The following is an 18,361-nucleotide window of genomic DNA, read 5'->3' as shown; positions in this document are numbered from 1 at the left end:
AAAGTAGCTAGCATGTTTCTAGCACGATTAGCAAATGGCTAGCATGATTCTAGCATAATTAGCAAGTCGCTAGCATGTTTCTAGCATGATTAGCAAGTCGCAAGCATGTTTCTAGCATGATTAGCATGTTAATAGCATGACTAGCAAAGTCGTTAGCATGTTTCTAGCATGATTAGCATGTTTCTAGCATGATTAGCAAAGTCACTAGTATGTTTCTAGCATGATAAGCAAAGTCGCTAGCATGATTAGCATGTTCCTAGCATGTTTCTAGCATGATTAGCAAGTCGCTAGCATGTTTCTAGCATAACTAGCAAGTCGTTAGCATGTTTCTAGCATGGTTAGCAAGTCGCTAGCATGATTAGCAAAGTCGCTAGCATGTTTCTAGCATGATTAGCAAGTCGCTAGCATGTTTCTAGCATGATTATCAAAGTCGCTAGTATGTTTCTAACAGGATAAGCAAAGTTGCTAGCAAGTTTCTAGCATGATTAGCAAAGGCGCTAAAATGTTTCTAGCATGATTAGCAAAGGCGCTAAAATGTTTCTAACATGATTAGCAAAGTTGCTAGCATGTTTCTAACATGATTAGCAAGTTACTAGTATGTTTCTAGCATGATTAGCAAAGTTACTAGCATGTTTCTAGCATGATTAGCAAGTTGCTAACAGGATTAGCAAAGTTGCTAGCATGTTTCTGGCATGATTAGCAAAGTTGCTAACATGTTTCTAGCATGATTAGCAAAGTTGCTAGCATGTTTCTAAGATAGATAGATGAGTTTGAATGAGTTTGAATAGATTAGAAATACAGTATATACATGTAGAAGGGAAGTTTGAATGAGTCTCAAAGGATTCTGGGGATTTTGACAGTTGGAATTTGAAAAGTGCTGGCTCATTTGAACATTCCGTCAATGTAAGTCTATGGGATTTTTCCCAGTTTTAAACGTCATTTTTAGGAAAACCGTAAGTCCGATCAGTTAGAAAAGATATAGCACACCCGGTCAGATCAGTCTGAAGATCTGGGCTGAGTTTGGAGTTTGTAGAGTTAAAGCTCTAGGAGGAGTTAGAGTTGATAATTTTAGTCTCAGAATAATAATAACTAGATATAAAAGTTTGTTTAGACAAACTTTAAGTTGGCTTGAGAAAGCCGGAGATCGAAGTTTAAAAGTGTGAAAAGTTTAAAATAGTTTAAAAAGTTTAAAAAGTTAAAACAGTTTAAGTTTAAAAGGTTTAAAAGACAGATAGATAGATAGTGTCAGACAGATAGACAGTTACAGATATATAGATTGATAGATAGATAGATTCATGATTGAGTCTATAGATAGATAGAAATAGTCAGATTACAGATAGATAGATAGATAGATAGATAGATAGATTAGTTATAAATAGTCAGATGATAGATAGATAGATAGATAGATAGATAGATAGATTAGTTAAAATAGTCAGATGATAGATAGATTAGAAAAGTTAGATAAGTTTGAATGAGTTAAAATGTGTTAGAAATAGTACATAGAAGGGAAGTCTATAGATAGATAGAAATAATCAGATTACAGATAGATAGATAGATAGATAGATAGATAGATAGATAGATAGATAGATTTTGAATGAGTTTGAATGGGTTAGAAATAGTACATAGAAGAGAAGTTTGACTGAATCTAATTGGCATTAGCAAGTCGGTGGTGTGGGGGATGGGCCGTGCATGCGCACGCACACTCTTCTGTGACAGACCCAGAGAACCGCAAACTGTAATAATTAAGCTCTCAAACAAACGCTTCCCAACCGAGAACCGTAGGTCCGATCGCAAAAATTCTTTCACCGTGAGTGGCAGGAACTTCCTGACTACGACATATTGAATCCTCATGCCCGTAGAGTGTATTATATTGACGTGGTGACAGTGTAAAGACACCCTCCGATTCACACCCTGTGAATATGGCAGTTGACAGTGGCACGCGTGGTGAAAAATCAAAATTTTTATCAAACCTAAACTGCTGTCGTGAAGCAACCGTGAAAGTTATCAAAACATGGACCCAATCCGTAAAAGTCCAAAGTCTTGTGACCCGTTTAAACTTTGAATGATGTTTCTACGACAAATTATGGCCGAACGGTAAGCTTTCAAAGTGACCCATGTTTTCACCCTTTTTCGGGCCATTTCCCATTTAAATGAATAGGGGAAAATGGGGTGGTTAATTGGGAATTTCGGGAAAACCGTGCGACGGATCCCTACCAAAAGTCATAGCACACCATTCCCGAAAAAGGCGCACGGTTTGACACCTCACTCATGGCACTCGGGCAAAGTTAGTCTCAATGTTAAGTCTGTGGGGGGTTAATTGCCCCCTGCGAGGGCAATTGATCACCCACCCCTTAGAAAAGTCACAGCACCCCATTTCCGAATAAGGCGCACGGTTTGACACCTCACTCATGGGACTCGGTCAAAGTTGGTTTTAATGTTAAGTCTGTGGGTGGTTAATTGCCCCCTGCGGGGGCAATTAACCACCCACCCCTTAGAAGAGTCACGGCAACCCATTCCCGAATAGGGCGCACGGTTTGACACCTTACTCATGGGATTCGGTTAATGTTGGTCTCAATGTTAAGTCTGTGAGTGGTTAATTGCCCCCTGCGGGGGCAATTAACCACCCACCCCTTAGAAGAGTCACGGCAACCCATTCCCGAATAGGGCGCACGGTTTGACACCTCACTCATGGGGTTCGGGCAATGTTGGTCTCAATGTTAAGTCTGTCACCCCTTAAAAGAGTCACAGCACCCGATCCCCAAATAAGGCGCACGGTTTGACACCTCATTTGTTGGTTTACGATGAACGGTGCGGGACCAGTTATAATTCGTTAAAATCCCCATTATAAGTCAATGGGACGGTTAATTGCCCCCTGCGGGGGCAATTAACCGCCCACCCCTTAGTAAAGTCATAGAAGACTATTCCCGAATATTCTGCACGCTTTGACACCTCACTCATGGGTCTACGATAAATGGTGCGGGACTAGTTCATCACCAAAATCCCCATTATATGTCAATGGGGCAAATTGGGGACCTCTCTTGCCCCGGGGGTAAAACTTATACCCTTGTGCATGGTATCTTTTGACAAAGGCTGCAAACATCTTCAAATAGGGTTAATTTAACGCTTCTACAAAATTCCCTCTCTGCGCAACAAACCGTCAAAATTCGTCTCAATGTTAAGTCAATGGGATTTTTGGGGCGGTTAATTGCCCCTGCGGGGCAATTAGTAAGTCCGATCAGTTAGAAAAGATATAGCACACCCCATGAGATCAGTCTGAAGGTCTGGGCCGAGTTTGGAGTTAGTGGAGTTAAAGCTCTAGGAGGAGAAGCGTTTGAAAATTTTAGTCTCAGAATAATAATAATAAGTTTAAGTCGGATATCAGTAAGTTGGCTTTCTCAAGCCAACTTAATAATAATCAATAGTTTATTTACAAGTTATACACGTTTTTATAGTATGTCTTAAAAATATTTAATATTTATTAAAACAAAAACTGATACCATTATAAAACATACTGTTGAAACGTGTATAACTTCTTAATAAATTATTAATTATAACTGATTAAAAGGGAATGAAAAAATTCCCATCCAAAGTTAAGACCTGTTGTTCACTCGTTCCCTACAACATGCCCAGATCCCTTTGAACTGAAGATTTTCGCTACCTGCGATTTGGAATCACACTTAACACTCTGTGAAGTATACTTCGCAGGGTACTTCGGCTGATCAGAACACACCTATGGAGTTTTGTCGGGGGAAACTCTTCACCTGCTAGGAGTATGAAGCATCCTGTGAAATACACTTCGGAATAGAACACAGCTCCTGTACGATGACGTACAGAGTAAAGCGTTCTGAGATGTGTTCCGATTGCCTATCATTTGCCTGCGAAGTGTACTGAACAGGCGACTTGGCAATGTTAGGTAAGATTTAGAGACGTACGAAGTGAAACTGCTCACTTCAAATGGAGCGATGAAGAAAATTTAGAAAACAAGTGAAAACAGGTCCATCAATTCACCTGAAGCTAACAAGAAGTATTACCCATCACCCATTGAGCCTCAGTGAAAAGAATACAGAAAATTGCATACACCATTCATAATTATCAAGGACTGCATATTATTATTTACAATACTGGTGTGTGTAAATATGGTATATGTGTATTTAATCACTAAACAAAAAATAAAATAAAAAATAAATAAATAAATAGGCTAGTAACCTGTAAATATTCTCCATAATAATATTTTTTATGAATGACTCCATTTAATGACATCTGATAAATTAACCAAATAATTCATTTTACACGAAAGACATTATTTATTGAAGCAAAAACTGATACCATTATAAAACTTATGCTCTTGAAATGTGTATAACTTGAATGTGTAAATTAATTAATAAATTAATAATTTATGTCCTCAATAATAATGATAATAAATATAAAAATACTTTTTCGAGCGCCATTCTTCTTGGTTTTACTTCACCATTTTCCAGGAAAGTAAAGTTGTTCCCTACACTGTTCGTAGTTCCCATTGAACTAAACATTTTTGCTCCCTTCAGTTTGGAATTACACTTAACATGGCTGAAAACCCTGTGAGGTATACTTCACAGGGTATTTCAGGCCGATCGGAACGAATGAAGGAAGAACGCAAAGGTAACACGCATCATGCAATGTCCATGCTGGTGACATTGCATGATGTCCTGAACAGTGATATTTGGTGTGTTCCATTCTGAAATTCCTTAATATAATCTATTGAAACAAAAACAGATAACGTTATAGAACAAATACTATTAAAATGTGTATAAATAATTTCAAGATGTACGGAGATTTTTTTTATAGATTACGAGCCTATATAAAATACTAACGATTTCTTGATTTAATTAAAATTTTAATTATTGTGTCCTATTAATACGACGTCAACACAATAATAAATATATACTATGAATACTTTCTCAAGCTCTATTTTTTTCCACATGAGACACAATGACTTATGGGAAATCTTTCATTCTTTTCTGACTACACCTTTCACAGTTCCCTTTGAACTGAGCATTTTCACTTCCTGCAGTTTAAAAAAAAAAAAAAAAAAAAAAAACTTAACATGGCTGAATACCCTGGGCAGTATACTTGGCAGGGTACTTCAGGCCGATCGAAACACACCTCGATATGAGCAGGGAGCACCCTTTGAAGTACATGCCCTCAACTAAATACCCTATGAATAAAACACACGTCCTAAGACGAAAATAAATCAGTTCTTTATTGTTGGGACTAATTATTATATTGTATATATGTTTAATAAGTGGACAATTTGATTAATTTGTTAATTCTTTCTCATTCCAATGAAATTTGGCTCTACTGACCCGGTGTCCCAGGGAGGGAAAATGTCATGTTAAATAAGATTCCAAACTCATCTATATTTAATGACCTTTAAATAACTCATGCTGTCAATCAGTCTGTACACTGCATGACAGTGCACAATGCTGTTTAAAGCTGTGGTTTCTTTGGGAACTACTGTGATTGACAGCAAAAATAGCCAAACTATTTGACCATATGCTGTCTGAAATATCAGGTCTTAATATTAATTAAGAACTGTTAAATAGAGGTTTCTATAAAAGGAATGTACCAATTGCAATTGTGCTGTTATACTTAATTTCAGCAGGCCTGGGATTTAATGAGTGTGCGGAACGTTGTACATTCAGTACAACAGATTGATTGCTTCTGTGATACCACTTAATTATACACTATCACCTGACATGTGCTTTTCATTCTAAAACTACAGCCAGAGAGTTCAACTCTCATAGCCTCCATTCATACGGATTTGGTCTCTTACAGCCTCTATTTTTTAAAAAAGCTTTCCATTAGATTTTGAAACGTTGCTTGCGTGGATTTGGATCAATTCAGCCACAATTACTGACCTTTGAGCAAAACCTTTTAATGCGCACTTCACAAGGAGTTTTACACTAATCTTGGTAAAATGTCTTATGGAGCTTGCTTTGTGCACAGGGGCACTGTCATACTGAAACAGCTCTGTGCCGCTTAGCCCGAGTGAAGAGAATACTTAATGCTAAAGCAGACAAAACATCTTATGCAATTGTTTGCTTGCCAATTGAGGACAACAGTGTGCAAGAACCACATATCTGTGTTATGGTCAGGTGATGTAATAAGACACTTTTGTTTCCCAGTTAAAACGGTCATCCTACGGTTCAAAACACAGGATATTTGCAGATGCACACCAAATTTAACTGAGCTGTAAACTTTATCTGAAGTAATGACCAGGGTTAAAGATGTTGCGTTAAATTATACACTTTATTGGGAGGGGGCAATGCCCAAGCTTAGAAATAAAAACATATTCTAAAGTCTTGGTCATTGCACACAAAATTACAATTTGATTAAGCAATCAATACGTTTCTGCATTTTTAATCTCCAAACCTGCCCTACTTTACACTTGTACATACAAACTTTGTGTGTTATTTTAATTTACAATTTCTATTTAAACCAGGAAAATGTTCTAGGGACAATCTCAGGGCATGAAGTTGAAGCAAACTCTTGAAATTGATCACCGTTAAAGGATGCCTTGCTGCTGACTCTTTCCTGCTATTTTTTTGGAGCATTCCAGTAGAGCATTATGAATGTCTTTAGCACAAGAAATCTGAGATTTGATCATGCTGAGATATTGAGAGTAAGACAAAGACTCTGTTTGCACTGTATCTGGTTTGGTTGCTGTAGGCACCAGGTTTGGTGAGTGTTTGGCACTGTCGATGCTCTGAGAAAGACACTCGTGGGCCAGGCGCTAAAAGACACAAAGGATGACTTAGGTTGTTTAACATTGTTACTTATTTTTATACATTTTTATTCTGACATTTCTATATTATCAGTCAAGTGTTTGTACACACATACTCCAAGTTTTTTTTTCTTTTTTCCCACTATATTCTATAAGCCATGGACCACAAAACTCACTGTTTAGATTTAATTAAGCAAATACTTAAAATAGATTTCACTGTAGTGATTAATACATTTCAGCTGGCAACAATTACTTTAACTGAAAGACATATAATGTAGTTGTAGACAATATTTTACTGTGTCAAAATACTAGAAATTGCCTAAACTCCTGGAACTGTTTTATGAACTTTGAACATTATAAAAACCTGTAAGGATAGTTCTGAACTGTCAAATTTTTTAAAAAAGTAATGGAAACGCAACAGGAAATAATTAATAAATTACAATGATTGGTGATCACTTAAAGTTTGGTAATGATGCATTGTTAAAAAAATGGCTGTGTTCAATAGCACAAATAATATAATAATTATAATAATAATAATAATAGCATTTATACATACAATGTCTCGCAGAGTTTGGACTAAACAACTGTGGTAAAAAGAAACCCATTTATTAATGAGACTAATCAGAAAAAATTGTCTGTTTACTTGGAAGTATAAAGTGGTCTGATGAGTTTAGATTAACCATATTCCAGAGTGATGGGTGTAGCAGAGTAAGAAGAGAAGTGCATGAAGCGATGCTTCCATCATGCATAATGCTTAGTATAAAAGCTTCTGGAGTCAGTGTTGTTATCTGGGGTTGTTTCAGTTGCTCAGGTCAATTTTATGTGGCAATAACAGCTAGTAACCTGGCAGTACTAAATAGCAGCTAATGACATGCAATGTACTAAATTAGTTTTTAATTCTTTGACAGGACACCCATATTTCTCAATTTGCAAAAGAGTGGTTCTGGGAGCATGAGACATAATTTTCACACATAAATTGGCCAGTACGCGCTCCAGACCTAAACCCTACTGAAAGTATTTGTAATGTGCTGGCAAAGACTTCATGGAGTTGTTTGACTCTGCTTGCATCAACGCAAGATCTAAAAAACTAACTTTAACTCTTGAAGGAAATACATGTTCTTGGCATGTGACTTTGCATAAAAGTTGTTCAAGCACTATGGAAAATGTGTTCCACAATTAAAGCTAATGATGATAACATTAGAGTGAGCAACCTGCCCCAGCCACACTTTAATTTCAAGTTAGACTGTCATTAGCTTTAACCGTGGGACACATTTTCCATGGTGTTGCCTCAATACAAAGGACATTGAAAGTATAAAATGTCAAATAGAAACCATCATCACAGAAAGAGTGGCTAGTTTTAAGAATCTAAAATATAAAACATTTTGCATTGTTTACACTTTATTTGTTGCTTACTGTATACTTCCATGTGATGTTTCATATTTTTGAACCATTCAGTGTAGTTCCACAATTTAGTAAATATTAACAATCAAGAACATCCCTTCAAATAAGTAGGTGTGTACAGACTTTAACTGGTAGTTTAATACAGTGACCCCCAACCTTTTTTGCGCCACGGACCCATTTCATGTAAAACAATATTTTCACGGACCGGTCTAGAAACAGCTAAAAACAAAATTGCCTTGTTGTCAATATTAGTACATTCATCTACCCGAATTGCATACCATGGTGACTTGTTAATTCTTTTCCAGCAACTGTCTCAATGCCCTCTACTATATCCTCAATTCACCTAGTAACAGTGCTAGCCAAAAGAGGAACCTGTGCTATCTTTTTAACTGCAGCCTATCCTAGAAGTTCACAGCAAATGTCCTTAGCGGCAAGCAGAATCAATTCCTTACCGATAGTAAAAGGTTTCTTCATCTAAGCAATGCAGTAAGCCAATTGGTATGATGCCATCAGCGCAGTGGCATTTGTTGATGTGGTGGCCTTCAGTAATTGTTTCTGTCCTTCTTGTTCAAGTTCTTCCTTTAAAAAATATCCAAAGGCTCGTTTTTAAATCCAAGATGCTTGTATTCATGTGCCAAAGCAGTTTTGAAGGCTTCATAGCCTCATTTGCCAGCCTCTCGCCAAATATTATGCAGAGCGGCTTTATTGGGTGAGAATCTCCTTTAGCGTAAAGCATGTGTTTTAAAGTAGGACTACTGATATGTCCTGATTAAAATGCAGCTTTCTTTTTTTGGAAGTCATAGGCTCTTTTTATTCTTGTCTCCTCATTGGGCCTTTTGCCCTTTGGAAAGAAGCTCTCAAAAGACGTTTGTTTGTTACTCATTTTTGCTAGCTTGTGGGCTTAATTTTTGATGTACGAAATCACATGACTGAGACAAGTCTTTTTTTTAACTCAGTATTTCTGTGCGAGCTGGTACCAAATGACCCACAGACCGATACCAGTCCGTGGCCTGTTGGTTGGGGACCACTGGTTAAATACTTGCTGTAAACATTCATTAAAGATGGACTTTGATAGGTGGTATTTACCAGACAGAGCTCCAGTTGATCGCAGAGTGCATAAAACTCTTCCAAACTCTTGTCAAATCGCTGAACTGTAGAATCATTACTCTTTCTAAAATGGAAAATAGGCAATAACTAAGTAATTAAAACTAGGTCATAGCTTGGCTTTAATAATGATGTATGTTGATGCATACAGGGGAAAAACAGGCATGTATGAGAACAGGATTTTTTTTTTAATTTTAGGATGTAAATGGATTTCAATGATACTATTATCTTAACTGATTAACTGTTCACTAACTAGTTACTACTATATTGACGAAAATGCATCCATTATTTAGAAAGCCTGGGACATGTGAGAGAAAAATGTATGTACAAGACACTGCATTTCTAAGGCATTTGTTTCTTTATCTTTAGTAAGCATCTTCATGAAATGACCTGCACAGTCCATATCCTGGTCTCAGGATCGAACCGGCGAGGTTGTAGAACTGAGGCAATGCAACCCACAACATACCACCCTCCACAACATACCACCCTCTTGTTGTGCATATTAACAAAAAAATATAATACACCTCAATGTTTTTTTAAATGCTGTACTTCATTACATGATATTTCAGACTTTGCAAGTTTACAGATAAAAATGAGAAGTGTCTTTAGTTTAGCAAAACAGTTATAGTCAAAACAATATATAGAAAAAAATAAGAATGGGTGGGAAAGTCTAATGTGAAGAAATCCTTCAGCTGAGAAAAACTTCATAATAAAAAGCAATGACAGACAAAATATGATGAGCTGGGTTTCACTTGTGTCATTAGAAGTTTACAGACTGTCACAAATGAAGCACTAAAAATGAACATCAACACAACAACCAATGATGGATTTTTAGACAACTTCACTGTCCTCAACGACTTACCTTGGTGAGAGTGGCTTTTCTGCCCTCACTGCACTAAAACGAAGTACAGACAAACTTCATGTTCAGAACAGCTTAAGACTACAAGTGGCATGCATTTCACTTAAGCCTGAGGACATCAATCTCCAACCTCGTCATCTATCGCCATGTTCATACGTTGACTGCAAAATCCTGGCACTTACATTTGTCCATAACAAAGGTAATCATTTCACAAATACTTAAATAAGTACACATACAGAGGGCTTAAATTTCTAACTCTTTGGCAACCAATTAACTACTGAAAGAGGACAGCACAAATACCCAAATCATTTGTGGTAACATTAATTATATATCAGAAGCTTCCAACAGGTATAATCTCATAAATTCTGAAGTACAAATACTCGACTTTGTTAACGATATGCATTAAATATATTATTTATAGTTATTCAAATAAAAAACACGTGTACTTACATTCCGTTATCAATTGCAGTATTATGTGCAAAATTTTGTGACGCAATTGCCATTACGTTCTGAAACAAAAGCACAAAAGTCAGTCGAAGGTGATTTAATGTGCTTCTACAAAAATCTTTGTAAATACGATTGCACGCCACAGTTAATGTGAATTCTGTATGTCAATTTAGTTTAGGCATGAGCAAACCTGCAAACTCTCTTTTAATTGTGGAATCAGCATTTTAAATCTATGAACCGGGTCAAAATCTTGCTGCTGCTGCTGTTGTTGAGGCTGCTGAAGAACTGCCTGCGTGTTTGCTGCCGGAGGCTGCTGCTGCGACATGACTGCATAAAGTAAACCGACCCTTAGCTTTAAAGGAAATTCACTACGGATATTTTCCCCTCGCCTCGTTGATCCGCTTCTTCCTCTTCCGCTTCTTCTTCTTCGAATTAAGACCGCTGGTACACGATAACTCAACAGTACCGCCTACTGGACTATTGTGTACGGCGCACTGAACGCGTCACCTTACTTTCCCGACTTCATTATATAAACAAATTCTTAATTTCTTAAAAAAAAAAAATCCCCCATGTTCACAGAACCACGCTTTCACAATTTGAGTCCTGAAATATGCCGGTTCCCTAAAGGAAGTAAAAAATCCGGTGATGTGATAACTAGGATATTCAGTAGATTTTACTAGTTATCATTGCCACATAACGTTGCTGAGCCTAAACCTGATTAACTGAAGCAACCTCAGAACTCACACATACAAAGGGGGCCTAAGCATGCCCTTTTTCTTCCTCGAAAGAAAGTGCCTTTTAATTTTTTTTTTTAATAAATGAATGTGTATATACTAGTATTAGGAACGAGTTTTTAGAAATAATCAAAAGGTTAATGCTGGAAATAAGGTGATTAGCTTTAGCATAATTTAGCATGGTTATTTCAGACTGAAACCTACTTACAAATCTACCGGGCTTTCTGTAAAGCAGAACTCTCTGCCCAACTTATTAATACAAAGAAATAAAATTTTTGTAGGTTGAGTATCTTACACCTTGTTTATGGTTTTACTTCTTTTAAACAAATACACTCCCTGTTTAAAATACATTATAACATCCGGCACATGACTGTTCATAAAATCAGTTTTACTCAACATTTTGATATGAGGTCATTAAACTCTTAGTTTGGGTATTCTCGCCCTTACCTCGGACTACTGTGAATATGTTTACTTCCATACTGTGTCATGCAGTTGTTTGTGTTTCATGAGGATTTGAGTGCTTTGTAGTTACGGTTGTTTTTGTGTTTTCCAAATACTGTGTAGCCCTATTTGTGATAAACTATGTTTTGTTGAGTGACGTACACTCACCTAAAGGATTATTAGGAACACCTGTTCAATTTCTCATTAATGCAACTATCTAATCAACCAATCACATGGCAGTTGCTTTAATGCATTTAGGGGTGTGGTCCTGGTCAAGACAATCTTCTGAACTCCAAACTGAATGTCAGAATGGGAAAGAAAGGTGTTTAAGTAATTTTGAGCGTGGCATGGTTGTTGGTGCCAGACGGGACGGTCTGAGTATTTCACAATCTGCTCAGTTACTGGGATTTTCACAAACCACCATTTCTAGGGTTTTACAAAGAATGGTGTGAAAAGGGAAAAACATCCAGTATGCAGGAGTCCTGTGGGAGAAAATGCCTTGTTGATGCTAGAAGTCAGAGGAGAATGGGCCGACTGATTCAAGCTGATAGAAGAGCAACTTTGAAATAACCACTCGTTACAACCGAGGTATGCAGCAAAGCATTTGTGAAGCCACAACACGCACAACCTTGAGGCGGATGAGCTACAACAGCAGAAGACCCCACCGGGTACCGCTCACCTCCACTACAAATAGGAAAAAGAGGCTACAATTTGCACGAGCTGACCAAAATTGGACAGTTGAAGACTGGAAAAATGTTCCCTGGTCTGATGAGTCTCGATTTCTGTTGAGACATTCAAATGGTGGAGTTAGAATTTGGCGTAAACAGAATGAAAACATGGATCCATTATGCCTTGTTACCACTGTGCAGGCTGGTGGTGGTGGTGTAATGGTGTGGGCTTAGTGCCAATTGTGCATCGTTTAAATGCCACCGGCTACCTGAGCATTGTTTTTGGCCATGTCCATCCCTTTATGACCACCATGTACCCATCCTGTGATGGCTACTTTCAGCAGGATAATGCACAATGTCACAAAGCTCGAATCATTTCAAATTGGTTACTTGAACATGACAATGAGTTTACTGTACCAAAATGACCCCCACAGTCACCAGATCTTAACCCAATAGAGCATCTATGGGATGTGGTGGAATGGGATCTTTGTGCCCTGGATGTGCATCCCACAATTCTCCATCAACTGCAAGATGCTATCCTATCAATATGGGCCAGCCAAAGAATGCTTTCAGCACCTTGTTGAATCAATGCCACGTAGAATTAAGGCAGTTCTTCTAATCCTTTAGGTGAGTGTATATAACCACACGAGGACAAAAGCCAGTTCTTTTTAAAGGTAAAGTGCAGGTTAACTAGGACCCAGGCACTATAGAACCTCTACAGTCCCGAGCACTACAGGGCACTCTTGTTTTCCTAATGTTTTTTTTTCCTCACCCTTTTGGGTTTTCTATGGATCTTAACATGCTCAAAAACTCGTGAAAATTGGCAGACAGGTTGGAATCTGCTGCCATTAGGATGCCTGCTTGCGTCGCCCAGGGCCCTCAAGGGACCCCACACACGATTTTTCTGCATAGCTTATACACACTTTCACGTAGGCACACAAAACTTGGTACACATTTAGAGCTCATTGAGCCGAACAACTTTTGCATGTTATGGGCTCAACTCAACAGGAGGCCGGTTATTTTGGTTTATTCCCAAAAATTTTACATACTCCTCCTAGGGAATTTATACGAACGCCACCAAACCAGGCTGTCGTAATAAGACATTGAAGATGCAAAATTGTAGAGGGATTTTTGATATCTCAAACAGGTCAGCCATAATAATGCCTTAAACTTACGCTGAAAATGATTAATAACTTTCCGTGTGGCCTTACTTTGAGTGACATTATGTTTAGTGACATTACACTGCTGACTGATGACTGTGTAGCGACACACAACTCAAATCACATTGTTAAGTTTGCTAATGACACAACTGTGGTGGGTCTCATCAGCAAGAACGACATATCAGCATATAGAGAGAAAGTGCAGAGGCTAACAGACTGGTGTAAAGACAACAACTTGTTTCTGAATGTTGATAAAACAAAAGAGATTGTTGTTGACTTCAGAAGGACACGGAGCAACCATTTTCCGCTGAACATCAACAGCTTCTCTGTGGAGATCGTCAAGAGCACCAAATTCCTGGGTGTTCACCTACCGGAGGATCTCACCTGGTCCCTCAACACCAAATTTTTGCACAAGAAAACGCAGCAGTGCCTTTCTTCCTGAGGAGGCTGAGAAAGGCCCAGCCTCCTCCATTAATCGTAACCATCTTCTATAGATGGACTATTGAGAGCATCCTAAGCACCTGCATCACTGTCTGGTTTGGGAATTGTGCCATCTCACAAGACAAGACAACACAAGACTCTACAGCGGATAGTGAGGATAGCCGGGTAGTTCATCGTGGTCTATCTACCTTCTATCACAGATATCTACAGCACACGCTGCATCTGCAAAGTCACCAGCATTGTGGCTTATCAGACACACCCCTTAAACTTACTCTTTACCCTCATTGTCATCTGGCAAAGTGTACCAAAGCATTCAGGCCCTCACAACCAGACTGTATAACAGCTTCTTCCCGCAAGCCCTCCGTCTCCTTAATAAAAAGGGACTGACTGACTCACAATGGGACAGGATTGACAAACACACATGCGCAAACACACTGATCCACAACCATCTAGCAATTTCACATACCAACCTGCACTTGCTTTTTTTGCACAATATTTATTACCTGTTATTTGCACAAGAACTCCTTTCCATCTTTGCTGCTACTTTAACAGAAATATATATCTCACGGACAAGTTACTTGCACTACCTCAACTCATTAGCACAGAGTATTAGATTGTGTCATGTCGTCACTCGTTTGCACGTGCATTTTATGATTTTCAGCTGATTAGGGATCTTAGTAAGCTAGTTCACTCACTCACTCACCGGCTGCGTTCTATTCCGAAGTGTATTTCACAGGTTGCTCCCTACTCTCTGCTCCGTAAGGACAAAATTTCACCATTCGGGACACCCTGCGATGTCACCAGCGCAGACATCACTTCCTCCATGCATTACCATGGTAATATAGGCACCTCGAAATAAACCTGTCACTGTTGCTGTGAAAATTTCACACTAAAGGATTTCTCCATTAAATTTTATTTAAATTACTGTGTTCTATTAATATGATGTCATCCTTGATAATAATGATAATATATAAATCCTTTTTCAAGCTCAATCTTTTCCTGCTTCAGCAAGACGCAATGACTTATGGAAAATTTTTCTTGCCTTTTTCTGGTGAAGAATTGTTCACTCATTCCCAACACCGTTCGCAGTTCCCTTTAAACTGATTTTTTTTTCACTTATTTTAACAGGAAGAATAAAACTTTCCTAGACTCACCTGAAAGTATTTTTTCTCTCTGTGTTTTGAATAACTGACTTTACCTTTGTGCTTTATAATCATATTGTGTATATGGTTGCAAAAAGCATGGCCTGGACGTAAATGTAACACCCGATTTGTAAACACTTATAGGAGACTTTATCTGAGTGCTTAAAACAGCTAACTGCAAACCATTTATGTAAAATGGGCCATATTTGTACTAGAGCTAAGGGTGGGTGATTGGTAGTGGTGCTGTTGATGAGGGAGAAAAGGCCCTGGTACCAGCGCTTAGTACAATAATAAGTATGAAGAGCAAAGGATAGCCTGTCTGATCTGATCCCTTAGAAGAGCAGAAATTGCTAAAACAGGTTACTGCTGATTACTGAAGAAAGGTGTCAGAATAAATAGTGCTGCATATTTGCAGGCTGTTCAGATTGCCAATGCTGACCCCTGATTAAGCAACTAAAATATGAGGCATATGAGCATTGGAACATGAGCAGTGAGCAAAGGAAAAAGGTGGTCTGTCTGATTAACCATGTTTTTCTTTTATATAGATGGCTGTGTGTGTGAAAAACTATTGCAAGCCAGTGAATGCAGTTTAATGCTTTGCTCTGCTTTAAAATCATGGGTACTGGCATTCAGGTGTATGTTTCTTTGACACTGTTGAGGACCAGGTACACCCCTTTATGGTAACGATATTCCCTACAAACATTGGTCTCCTTTACTAGGATATTGCACCCTGCTTCACTGCAAAAATGTTCATGAATAGTTTGAAGATTATGACAGTTCAAAGTTCAAAGTGTTGACTTTTGACCTTAAAAATGTCCTGGTTCCTATCAGATTAAGCATCCGTGCCAGATGCCACAGCACTCCTGCAGAGGTCTTGTGGAGTCTATGCACCCACAAATCAAAGCTGTTTTGATGCCACAAGGGGCACCTGTTAATGTTATTAGATGTTCAGTGTATACCAGGCTATCTGCATGCAACCAGGTACAGGGCACCTGTTAATGTTATTAGATGTTCAGTGTATACCAGGCTATCTGATTTGAAGCTACTAGGAAATGGTATGTTATGCACTTTGGCGTTTGTATCATGAGGAGGGAAAATAATGTAAATATAAGAAGGCTACTTTTATTAGTTATGATGCCTCTTCCATAAACCAGTATGAAAATAATAAGTACCTATTAACAGGAACAAACACCCAACCCAAAGTTAATTCAACTGCAAGGGCTGTACTGAAAGTAATGCAAAGTGGGCATAATTTTATTAATTAACTGACATTTGTTTAAACTCCACAAATTGGTAGAGTAACTCTTCTGCTTTATAAAATGTTCTACTCAATGTAGTCTCCAGCAATGCATCACAAGATAATCCCACCTCTGGAAAAACATTTAATAATTTCCTTTGTCAGAAGTGGTGCTTTCATTGGAACTGGTTCAAATTCCACTTAGTATATAGATTAATTTTTCAGTCCTGTCCATTTTTATTCTCACTATATTTTTCCCAATACAAACACAGTACAGGTACATATGACTAATGTCTAGGTTTAAAAATATTTTAGTTTTGAATTGATCTACAATCCATGTAAAATAATAGACACACTAGATTTGTGTGATGTAAAGTTATCTTCCATACACAATTTTACCCCAACATATTAAATAACAATTACTGGCCATTACTTTATCAGACCTGACAATCTGACAATATATATTTATTTTTTATTAACTTTTAGAAAATACATTATTATTTGATAGAATTTCCCTGCTTTTCACTTCATAAATGCATCGCTGGCTTTAGTTAATCAGAAGTAAATCTTCATTCACGGTGAACTGCTTTCAGGGGACCAAACAATGAGATCAGGAATATAGGGAAGAGGATTTAATACCTCAAAACAAAGTTTATACAGAGTGTTGACAGTGTGGGCACATGTGTACAGATGTGCATCATCATGCAAGATCACAAAGCCCTTGAATAGCAGTCCTCTGCTTTGAAGCTAAAGTTTAGGTTTCAGCTCTTCAATAAGCAATTTACTGTAACAAGCACTGTTAATTGTTGAATTCTTACTCCTGATAATACAAGGATCAATCTTCCAGCTGATGGTTGACTGTTAAATTGAGGATATTTTAATTTCATACTCCGCCTTTTACGCACAGGCTTAAAGTGATGAATCCATGTTTTGTCAACTTACATTTACATTTAGGCATTTGGCAGATGCTCTTATCCAGAGCGACTTACATTTTTATCTCATTATACATCTGAGCAGTTGAGGGTTAAGGGCCTTGCTCAAGGGCCCAACAGTGGCAACTTGGTGGTTGTGGGGTTTGAACCTGGGATCTTCCGATCCGTAGGCTAATGCCTTAACCACTGAGCTACCCCTGGCCCAACTTTCACACTGCTTAAATTAATCAGTCCAAATTTTGCTTGCAAATATCCATAAACCGAAGCGTTTGCTCTCCCTTAAGTTGTATCAGCACCAGGTACACCCTCAGACCAAAAATAGAAGTAAAATAAGTAAATAAATATTTTTAAAAATATGAATCCCTGCACGCTGCCATCTTTCATGCAAATCACAAGTCTACCCACAGGGAAGATAGTAGCTGGAGAACACTGATAAGCCATTGCGGCCAACAGATGTTATAATATAACCAGAGTGCAGATCATTTTTGACCCACCCTTGTATTTTGCATTGTAGCTCCATGAAAACATTGGAAAAAAATGTTTTGTTTTTGGAGTAAGGGGTTAGTGTTTGTAGGTTCACTGCATTATAATTATTGTAAACTGGTGTGAAAGTTGACTTTGAGCAGGTTCACTTTTTCTCAGGCCATCATCCCACTGTAAAACCGACTGAAATATATAACATGCAGTCAGATGGCAACCCAAAATGTAGAAGTTACTGTAAAAAATTGTATAAATGTTGGTGCACTCTCTGACAACTGGAAACAGAAACCAGGAATTGTAACTCAAATGCAAGTTATCATTAAAATGTATGCCAACTTTTTTTTGAGCTAATCAATATCTGATAATTTTAACCATATTTCCCATGTCATGCATTAACATTTGGAGCTCAAATCCTACCTAAAAAGGGAAAGGGAATTTACCGTTCAAATTATGGAAACATGCGTGGCTATGTGAACATTTTGTGCTGTTACTTTTAACTACATTTTTGTGATTTTTTTTTATTTCAGTTAAACAGTTATAAGTGGTAACATT

At 37.9% G+C, this 18,361-nt stretch overlaps 1 protein-coding gene across 2 annotated transcripts; it reads right to left on the bottom strand.

Annotated features, from left to right (window-relative positions):
- Positions 1-6,269: 6,269 nt before the first annotated feature.
- On the bottom strand, positions 6,270-11,003 carry med29 (mediator complex subunit 29). Of its 2 annotated transcripts, XM_053506664.1 has the most exons (5): positions 10,765-11,003; positions 10,578-10,636; positions 10,131-10,163; positions 9,251-9,335; positions 6,270-6,772 (listed from the first exon to the last, which is right to left on the bottom strand). In XM_053506664.1, exons 1-5 carry the CDS (start codon positions 10,897-10,899, stop codon positions 6,545-6,547), a joined length of 540 nt encoding a protein of 179 aa, XP_053362639.1. In that variant the 5' UTR covers positions 10,900-11,003; the 3' UTR covers positions 6,270-6,544. The 2 variants fall into 2 exon arrangements, with proteins under 2 accessions (XP_053362639.1, XP_053362640.1); XM_053506665.1 differs by lacking the exon at positions 10,131-10,163 and having other exon boundaries at positions 10,765-11,001.
- Between the last annotated feature and the right edge of the window lie 7,358 nt (positions 11,004-18,361).

This window comes from Clarias gariepinus, chromosome 11, assembly GCF_024256425.1.
Source record: "Clarias gariepinus isolate MV-2021 ecotype Netherlands chromosome 11, CGAR_prim_01v2, whole genome shotgun sequence".
In the NCBI taxonomy this organism is placed as follows: Eukaryota; Metazoa; Chordata; class Actinopteri; order Siluriformes; family Clariidae; genus Clarias; species Clarias gariepinus.
Note: the sequence above shows the minus strand (reverse complement) of the source record. Positions and strands in the feature narration are given on the sequence as shown.

Bases quoted from the DNA above. Each gene is read 5' to 3' on its own strand.
- med29 (XM_053506664.1), bottom strand. From the start codon at position 10,899: ATGTCGCAGCAGCAGCCTCCGGCAGCAAACACGCAGGCAGTTCTTCAG. The intron at 10,637-10,764 runs GTTTGCTCATGC...CTTTTGTTTCAG, and splicing joins AATTAAAAGAGAGTTTGCAG to AACGTAATGGCAATTGCGTC. The intron at 9,336-10,130 runs GTAAGTCGTTGA...TTTCCATTTTAG, and splicing joins GAAAAGCCACTCTCACCAAG to AAAGAGTAATGATTCTACAG.